Source organism: Dipodomys spectabilis, unplaced genomic scaffold, assembly GCF_019054845.1.
Source record: "Dipodomys spectabilis isolate Male_0828 unplaced genomic scaffold, ASM1905484v1 ptg000108l, whole genome shotgun sequence".
NCBI lineage: Eukaryota > Metazoa > Chordata > Mammalia > Rodentia > Heteromyidae > Dipodomys > Dipodomys spectabilis.
The window spans coordinates 1,219,011-1,228,948 of record NW_024870785.1 but is presented as its reverse complement, the minus strand read 5'-3'; the positions used below and the strand labels follow the sequence as shown (position 1 = coordinate 1,228,948).

The 9,938-nt window shown below is 59.0% G+C and overlaps 1 protein-coding gene across 1 annotated transcript; it reads left to right on the top strand.

Moving 5' to 3' along the window:
- The first annotated feature begins 2,139 nt into the window (after positions 1–2,139).
- Actc1 (actin alpha cardiac muscle 1) lies at positions 2,140–5,527 on the top strand. The gene is made up of 6 exons (XM_042687983.1): positions 2,140–2,292; positions 2,760–3,084; positions 3,673–3,834; positions 3,920–4,111; positions 4,700–4,881; positions 5,280–5,527. Exons 1-6 carry the CDS (start codon positions 2,164–2,166, stop codon positions 5,421–5,423), a joined length of 1,134 nt encoding a protein of 377 aa, XP_042543917.1. The 5' UTR covers positions 2,140–2,163; the 3' UTR covers positions 5,424–5,527.
- The last annotated feature ends 4,411 nt before the right edge of the window (positions 5,528–9,938 follow it).

The following is a 9,938-nucleotide window of genomic DNA, read 5'->3' as shown; positions in this document are numbered from 1 at the left end:
ATCGTGGGTTGAGGCTCCAGTTCTAACCCCCGACCCCCTTGGCTGTGAGGACACTGCCTGCCCACAGGCTGCCCGTTCCCTGGTGAGGGGTGATCTGTCCTTAGGGTTTCCTTTGCTGTTATCTCTAACGTTGCCAGGAGCTTTTCTTTTTCAGTCTTGGTACGGCTGGAATGAAGACTCTGGTCCCCAGTTTGTGACATTTAAGACAAGCAACAGTGGCCCACACCTGTAATCCTGGCCACTCAAGAGAGGCTGAGATCTGGGGATCAAGGTTCAAAGCCAGCCTGGCAATAAAGCCTTTGAGACTCTTCTCTCCAGTTAACCACCAAAAACAAAAAGCCCAAAGCGGAGTTGTGGCCCAAGCGGTAGGGCTCTGGCCTTGGGCAAAAACAGCTCAGAGACAGTGCCTGGGCTTGAAGAGTTCAAGCCCCAGGACCAGCACACCAAAAAAGGAGGCTCAGTGACCGCCAGCGAGTGGCCAGGGCACCCTGCGCGGCTCAAGCCTGGAGCCCGAGCTCGAGCAGCGCTTCCGAGGGCCCGGCTGGCCCCTTGCGGACGCGGCAGGCCTCTGGGCCGGACCCTGACCCACGGCCCCCGCAGGGAGCGGGGCTGGCCAGGGGCCCCGCGCCAGGCCCGGGCGGGCGGGCGGGCGGGCAGGGCTCTGCGGCCCCGGCCCGCGGTCCCCGCCGCCGCCGTCCGGCCCAGCTGTCGGGACCCCGGGCTGGAGGGAGGGCCGGGCGCCAAGCCTCCCCCGCGGCCCCACCCCGGGAGCCGCCCGCCCCCGCCTCCACCTGCCCCGGCGGCCCCCTCCCCTTCCGTACATGGCCCGCCGGCCCGCCGGGCCCCTGCCGGCCCTCGGCTCCATGAATGGCCTCGGCGGGGCCCGGAGGGCGCCAAGGCGACCAAATAAGGCAAGGCGTCGGCGCGGGCCCCCACCCCTGCCCCAGCTGCCCGGCCGGCCCGGCGGCGGCGGGTATAAAGCTGCGCCCGCGCGGCCGCCACGCAGCGCCGCCCGCCCAGCCCGCCGCCCGCCCGCGCACGGTGAGTGACTCCGGCCCGCGCCCCGACCCCGGCCCCGACCCCGGCCCCGCGCCCCGACCCCGGCCCCGCACCCCGGCCCCGACCCCGGACCCGGCCCAGCCCCGCGCCCTGACCCCGGCCCCGCGCCCCGACCCCGGCCCCGCGCCCCGACCCCGGCCCCGACCCCGGCCCCGCGCCCTGACCCCGGCCCTGACCCCGGCCCTGCGCCCTGACCCCGGCCCGGACCCCGGCCCCGCGCCCCGACCCCGGCCCCGACCCAGCCCCGCGCCCTGACCCCGGCCCTGACCCCGGCCCCGCGCCCTGACCCCGGCCCTGACCCCGGCCCCGCACCCTGACCCCGGCCCCGACCCAGCCCCGCGCCCTGACCCCGGCCCTGCGCCCTGACCCCGGCCCGGACCCCGGACCCGCGCCCTGACCCCGGCCCCGCGCCCCGACCCCGACCCGGCCCAGCCCCGCGCCCTGACCCCGGCCCCGCGCCCCTGACCCCAACACCGACCCCGGCCCTGACACCGACCCCGGCCCTGACACCGACACCGACTCCGGCCCCAGCCCCTGACACCGGCCCCGGCCCTGACACCGACACCGACTCCGGCCCCAGCCCCTGACACCGGCCCCGGCCCTGACACTGACCCCGGCCCCAGCCCCTGACACCGGCCCCGGCCCTGACACTGACCCCGGCCCCAGCCCCTGACACCGGCCCCGGCCCTGACACTGACCCCGGCCCCGCACCCCTGACCCCGGCCCCAGCCCCTGACACCGGCCCCGGCCCTGACACTGACCCCGGCCCCAGCCCCTGACACCGGCCCCGGCCCTGACACTGACCCCGGCCCCGCACCCCTGACCCCGGCCCCAGCCCCTGACCCCGGCCCCAGCCCCTGACACTGACCCCGGCCCCAGCCCCTGACACCGGCCCCGGCCCTGACACCGGCCCCGGCCCCGCACCCCTGACCCCGGCCCCGGCCGTGGCTAGCGGCCGCAGCCCGCGGTGCAGGGCGGCCGCGGCCCGGGGGCGTCCGGGCGGGCGCTGGGGCCGCACCACCCCGCCGGGCCCCGCCGCCGGCGGCCCCTCCTCACGGCGCCCGCCTCGCCTCACCCCGCAGACCCCGCAGCAGCTGAGCCACGATGTGCGACGACGAGGAGACCACCGCCTTGGTGTGCGACAACGGCTCGGGGCTGGTGAAGGCCGGCTTCGCGGGCGACGACGCCCCCCGCGCCGTCTTCCCGTCCATCGTCGGCCGCCCGCGGCACCAGGTGCGCGCCTCGCGCTTCCCGCCCGCTCCGCCGGCGCCCACCTGCGCGCCGCACGCCCCTTCCGGCCGCCCGCACCTGCGCGCCACGCCCCTTCCGGCCGCTCGCACCTGCACGCCTCCCTCGTGCTGTGCCCACACGGGCGGCCCGCCCTTCCGCCCGCTCGCACCTGCGCGCTCCGCCCACGTGGCCACGCCCCCGCCGCCCGCCACGCCCCCCGCCCGCTCGCACCTGCGCACTCCGCCCACGTGGCCACGCCCCCGCCGCCCGCCACGCCCCCGCCGCCCGCCGGCGCGTGCGCGCTGGTCCCCCATCGCCATCCCGGAGTCCACAGGTGTAGCCCGGGGCGGGGCGGAGCGCGGCGGGGTCGCGCCCGGGCCGTCCTGCCCGCCACCGCCACCGCCACCGCGCGGTGCTGACGGCCGTTGGTCGGCCGGTAGGAAGCGTGACCTTCTCTCCTCTGCTCCCAGGGCGTCATGGTGGGCATGGGGCAGAAGGACTCCTACGTGGGCGACGAGGCCCAGAGCAAGAGGGGCATCCTGACGCTGAAGTACCCGATCGAGCACGGCATCATCACCAACTGGGACGACATGGAGAAGATCTGGCACCACACCTTCTACAACGAGCTGCGCGTGGCGCCCGAGGAGCACCCGACTCTGCTCACCGAGGCCCCGCTGAACCCCAAGGCCAACCGCGAGAAGATGACCCAGATCATGTTCGAGACCTTCAACGTGCCCGCCATGTACGTGGCCATCCAGGCCGTGCTGTCGCTGTACGCCTCGGGCCGCACCACAGGTGAGCCCAGGCCGGTGGCATCCTCGGGTCACGGGTCACGGGTCACGGGCTGGGCCCTGGGGTCACGTTCCAACGTGGAGAGCGGAAGGGGAGAGGCGTCAGCGGCTCGGGGCAGCTCGGAGCCTGCGGAGTTGGAGCTTTCCCGTATTTAAGGTGCAGGGTGCCGCACGGAGGCGGAGACCATGCCGCAGTGGATTGTCACAGTCCCCAATGTGAGCATATCATCACAAGCATGTCAGAGAAGCACACACATGTTTACAGGGCCTGCATCCTAAGCACGCGCCAGTTAGAGTGGAAAAAACATGCCCGGATGCTTCCATGATGGGCTAATGGCTGGTAAGAGAAATGGTCATTTGAACGTCTCCTTGGGAAGCGTTTCTACAGTGGTTTTAAAAAAGATGAACTGCCATTGCCTTCAGATTAACGTATCCACGAATTACGGGCCTTCTTGTTCTTGCGTGTAATGGAGATGATTTTGTCTGGACCCATTCCCAGTCTCTCTCTCAGCCAAGACCTGGAGCAAGTTTGTGGCTGGGCAGAGCAGCAGTCCCCAGGCCTGACCCTGATCTGGTCACCTTCCCCTCGCAGGCATTGTTCTGGACTCTGGGGACGGTGTGACTCACAATGTCCCCATCTATGAGGGCTACGCTCTGCCCCACGCCATCATGCGTCTGGACTTGGCCGGGCGGGATCTCACTGACTACCTCATGAAGATCCTCACCGAGCGCGGCTACTCCTTTGTCACCACTGGTGAGTGAGTGTGTGTCTGTGTGTCTGTCTCCTTCCCCACAACTGACTTCCATCTTGGGAGCTTGACCGTCCTGTATTTCCGCAGCTGAACGTGAGATCGTACGTGACATCAAGGAGAAGCTGTGCTACGTGGCCCTGGATTTTGAGAATGAGATGGCCACAGCCGCCTCCTCCTCCTCCCTGGAGAAGAGCTACGAGCTGCCCGACGGTCAAGTCATCACTATTGGCAACGAGCGCTTCCGCTGCCCTGAGACGCTCTTCCAGCCCTCCTTCATTGGTGAGTTCCAGCTTTCCCTGGAAATCTCGGGGTCTTGCAGAGTGAAGTCCATAATTAGGAGTGAGTCAGTTACAGCATGGAGCCCCCCACGGCTCGGCCTCAAGTCCCCACGGGTCATTAGACAGAAAGCGTTGTGCTGTAGCACTATAATCTAGGGCATGCTGAATTCATCTCCCAGCAAAAGAGGCTGTTTGGCAGCAACTGAATCTCACACATGCAGGAAGCCAGTGGCCTCTCCTCCACTAATGCCATTAGCAAGAAGCTGGGCTTTCCTTTAAGTTTCCTAAGTAATTTCAGAAGCTTGCCTCTTGATATGAGACCATAAATTTAAAACACACACACACATCGGATGGTGAAAGGTCTGCTGCAAACAGGTGCTCAGCACAGTTGTCTGTTTCTTGGCAGTTGTGGGTGGATTGTCTGTCAGCACTTTTTAAGAGACACCTGCTCCCTCCTGTTTGCTGTGGGGTACCTTATGATGGCCATATGTTTTCCAGACAAATGGTGGCAGCTCACCAATTTAGAAGAATCCTGTCTCTTCCTTCCACCCTGGCCTGAACAGGCCAATGTTTAAAATCTTGCTTCCAGGCATGGAGTCGGCCGGCATCCACGAGACAACTTACAACAGCATCATGAAATGCGACATTGACATCCGCAAGGATCTGTACGCCAACAACGTGCTGTCTGGGGGTACCACCATGTACCCCGGGATCGCTGACCGCATGCAGAAGGAGATCACCGCGCTGGCCCCCAGCACCATGAAGATCAAGGTAGAGCGCCTCCGAGGAGAGCCTCCCCACCCTCCGCTCCCCTCACAGCAGCTGCCTGGCCATCCCACCCTACCGCCTAGCTTTTCTACAACAATTTTCAATTTTTTTTTAACTTGAGAGTTTTAAGATACTTTCAAACAGTGAATAAGAATGGATATTTGTGTAGGGGGCGGGGGATGGGAAACTCCATCATAAGAACATATTAGATACTCCTAACTTTCCCTGACATCCTTCCCCGGTCTTTCAGCAAGTTGATATTTTTACACGCTAATTGAGAAAAGTGGGGGAATTCTAGAAGACAGTTCGCAGCTCCTGATTGGCCGTCCTGATGGTATGAAACTTCCAGTAAGCGCCTGGTTCCTTGGCAGGGAGAATTCACTCTTGTTTTCCTTCTGCAGATCATCGCTCCCCCCGAGCGTAAGTACTCCGTGTGGATCGGCGGCTCCATCCTGGCCTCCCTGTCCACCTTCCAGCAGATGTGGATCAGCAAGCAGGAGTACGACGAGGCGGGGCCCTCCATCGTCCACCGCAAGTGCTTCTAAAGCGCCCTCTCTTAGTCTGCCTTCTGTCCAGGATGATGAATCAGCTTCAAGCCACCCCCCATCTCTCAATCATTGTACAGTTTGTTTACACACGTGCAACTTGTTCGTGCTTATGATATTTATTGCTTTATAAATAAACCAGGCAGGACTTGCAACCTACAAAAGTCTCTCTCGTGTTTTTGTTTTTTTGGAGAGGGGATAGGTACATGAGGGGACAGGTGTGTGACATCCTGAGCATAATGAAATTCCACTAGCATAATGACACTGACTTTTGTGTATGTGTGCACGTGTGTGTGTACTGACGATCAGACCCCAGGGACTCACGCAGAGTAGAGAAGTGCGCTACCACTGCGTTACTTCGATAGCCCTTGGTGTTTTTGAATCTTGCTATGTAGCTCAGACTGGCCTTGAATGTGCTCTGTACCTCAGCTCCATCCTCCTTGGTGCTTACCCTCCTCAGTGCTGGGATCAGAGGTACGTACACACCACCACATCCAGCCACGATACTAAATTCTGATTTTTGTTTTGGGACAGAACTAGAAATACATTTGGTTCCTCGTGAGTAGATTGGCTCCATGAAGGCTAGACACAAATGGGTGGGACAGTTCTCTGGGATCAGTTGCTATGGCTGACACAAAGAGGTTTTAGGATGGAAGAAAATCCACATGATGAGAAGGTCCAAGAGTAAAGATCAATTCGCTTACCCTTATCTCTTCGGACTTAGCAGTTGTGTGTTTTTAACTCAGAGCCTTGAGCTCAGGCCAGTGAGTGGTCACTTGAGACACACCCCCTACCCTTTGTGTTTGTTTTTGAGACATTGTCTCACTTGCCCTAGCTGTCGATGAACTCAGGATCCTCCAGCCTCAGCTTCATGAATGCTGGGATCATAGGCAGGTACCACTAGGCCTGGCTTTGGGACAGAGTTTTTAACCTCTATTTCTTTGTAAACTTGATTTGAGTGAAGCAAAGGCTAGGATGTCCTTGGAAAGGGTGGGGGGGAACCTTGCACTTTCTTTACTGCAGGGTGTTGGTACTGTCTGCAAAACATGCTGGAAGCAGGGATGTGAGCAGGATCTGAAAGAATCAAATATGAAGCCAGCATTCATGGCTCAGGCCTTTCTGAACTAAGCTTTGTTAGTATTATGATCCCATACACCTAGCCAGCCTTGAAGGTTGACGCTATTAATGACTGTAAGAGGACATACATTTGGCATAGTTATTTAAGCTTTGTGTTTAAAAACAAAACCACAGAATCTGTCATCCTAGCTACTCAGGAGGCTGAGATCTGATTATCATAGTTTGAAGCTAACCAGGGCAGAGAAGTTAATGAGTCTCTTTTCTCCAATTAACCACCAAAAGGTATGGTAGAGACCTAACCTTGAGCACAAAAGCTCAGGGACAGTGTCCAGGCCTGGGGTTAAAGCCCCAAGACTGGCACATACATGTGTGTGCATGCATGTGTGTGCACACACATGCATACCAAGAAGCATTAAGTTCCCTTAGACACATATACCTAGCGTACAAAGGAGCACGCAACAAGGTATGGTGGCTGTAGGTACTTAGTCATAGTTATAAGGTGGCCATTCAAAAGATTGACATTTAGATAAACTTGACTTAGTTAAGTCCTGAGATCAATACTACACAATTACTTTGATAAATCATATTTTTAAGCCAATTATTTGTAAATGTTACCAAGAGCAGAAACCACCTTCTCAAAACCACTTGATTTTCACAGAGGTTTGGATGTTCCTTTCACACCAGTGTATTCACCTTGACCTTAGAAAAACCTTTGGACAAGCTTTTAATTTACAACCAACTGAACCAATGCATTTGTTATGACTCATACATTGTAAAATAATTAAGTTACAATGAAACAGATTATAATCATTTGTCCAAATATCCAAATTTTAAGAATCCTTCTGAGTTTAGAACCACCCCCTTTCTTTCCTTTACTTTGAAACAGTTACGAAAACCAGTGACCAAACTTTTACTTATTAACAACAATGGACCCCCCTAAAAGTGTTCACACACACAAGTGCATGACCTTTGAAGAGCAAGATAAGAGATTTGCCTGGAAGTTAATCAGCCACACAAAGATGAATGAAAGCCTTTTCAAGCCCTCAGGGCACAGCTCACAGTAGCAGAGTCCGTGTGGAGTTCAAGCAGTAAAATGATGAGGGGCGCTCCATGCCTTAGAAACAGGATCCACTGCCTATTGCAGTGCTTTTCTTATTTTTTTAATTTTACGTAGACTGCATTCCCCCTAATATATGTATGCACCTGGAGGCAACCTCCCTAGGCACGGTCACCAGCTAGGTTCTGTTAGTGATAGAAAGGCTTGTCCTTCGAGATGGGAGAAAGCACATGGCGGTGATAGAAAGACAAACGCCTTGCATACAGTGGCCAGAAACGTGTCCATCCCACAGGCCCAGGTGGTGCCAGAGAGACCTGCAGACCTGCACCCTGCCAGCCTCGGAGCTCTTAAAGGCATTACAACAGGAAAGACCAAGCAGGCGCACTGTCCTGAGGGCTGACTTTTCAACCCGGCAGGTTTGGGGAGCCACAGGGATGCCTGTCCCTGGAGAGCAGGGCTGAGCTCTGCATTCTCCTCGGGTGGCTACTTTTCCAGACGCTCAGACTCATCTTTGGGCCACGCATGGCTGCAGACTCCAGTGGGGCTGCGGGGGGGGGGGGGGGAGGGAGTAGAGGGGGAGAGGCCCATCTGCACATCCCCAGGTGGCCATCCTTCCCGAGGGCCACTCAGTGGGGGAAAGACCCTACCCAACAAACAGCCCTCACCTGAGGTCTCAGACCCAAGGAGTAACGCCTTTTGGTAATTCCCATCACACGTTTGTTTTTTTAGCCTATTTAGCCACTGGAGCAATCCAAGCCCCGGCAAGCAAATTCGGGAGGGAAGTGGAGATGGAAAAGGAGAGACGGCGCCCTGCTCGGAAGACTGGCCCTGAGGAGGAGCGGGGAGAGACCCACAGCAGGCAGACCTGAACGCGGCCACACTCAGCCACATTTGAGCCATCTTAACAAGACTGAGTCAGCACTAACTGACACTGACACAAGGCAGCGCAGGCAGGTCCATCCTCAACCCAGGAAGAGCGGGGAGGGTGACTCCCACCTCTCACACAGACTCCCACAGGGCTGGCGCCCTCAGGGAGCCTCTAGCTCATCACAGAACCTGGTGGCTTGGTTTTGATTGGGAGAGAGGGTAGGGGGAAGGAGGGGGAGGAGGGGGATGGGGAGGGGGAGGGAGATAGAGTTTGAACCTTAAGAGTAAAGGAGCAGGCGCAGACTTTGAACCTCTGGAGGACTCCAGAGATTCAGGTCCGGCAACCTGCTTCACCCCACAGTTACTGAGGCCGGAGAGCTCTTCCCACCCCTTCCTTGCACGTTCCTGAATCCGTGAGCGGAAACAGGCGGCTATGAGCCGGCCTCTCCCCTGTCTTGCGTGGAGATGACGCCTCTCAGACAGACCCCACTCACTTTTTTTTTTTGGTCCGGTTGTGGGGCCTGAACTCTGGGCCTGGGCGCTGTCCCTCAGCTCTTCTCTCAAGGCGAGCGCTCTACCACTTGAGCCACAGCGCCACTTCTGGCTTTTTCTGCTCAGGTGGTGCTGAGGAATCGAACCCAGGGCCTCGCATGCGAGGCAAGCGCTCTACCACGGAGCCACCTTCCCAGCCCTACCACTCGCTTTTGTCAGTCTCCGCCCAGTTTTATGTTATTGTGCTATTCTCATCTTTAGCAGTACAAAGAGTTCCAGTTCAACAAGTCAGACCCTGAGTACAATGCTTATTGGCCAACGTCACCTCTTTTACCCTGCTCTCAGGGCTAGCGTAGAAGAAAGGAAATGATCGTTTTTCTCCTTCACTTACCTTCTTCCGGTAGCCCCAGCCAGGCCTCAGATAGGATGCTGGAAAACGGCAGCCTCTGGACCACTCCAACTTCTTGGTGGCCTCAGAGACACCGAGGGAGAAGCCAAATGCCGAAGATTTGTTGAGGAAAAAGGCGAGCAGAGCTCCTGCCAGAAGGCGGAGTGTGGAGAGAGACACAGGGCGGTGCAGGGGTGAGTCAGGAGCCTCTAAGGGCCGGTTAGGTAACTCTCAAGATCATTGGACGGCCTGTGGGTCCTATCAGTCCTCAGGCCCAATCAGAGGCCCACCCCTCTGACCCGGCCCACCTCTGTTCACCTGTGAGCCTTCAGAGACTGGGCCACAGGAGGTACCACCATCAGCCCGGGCCTCTTGCCATCTCATTCTCCTCAGGTGTGGGGATCGAGAGGCAAGAGGAAGCAGCCGGTGCGTGCGGGACCGCGCAGCAGCCGGATAACCGGCCGCAAGTGCTGCGTTGGAGAGCGCCCTTCCTGGCGGCAGCCCGTCCAGCCGGGACAGCCGCACTCTCACATAGTCTGTCTTGGAAGTCTGGAGTGCTTGGGGTTCACCACTCACCGTCAGCAACGTGCCACCGTCTGTCATCCAAGGGCGTGGCTGTGTCTTTATAGCTGTT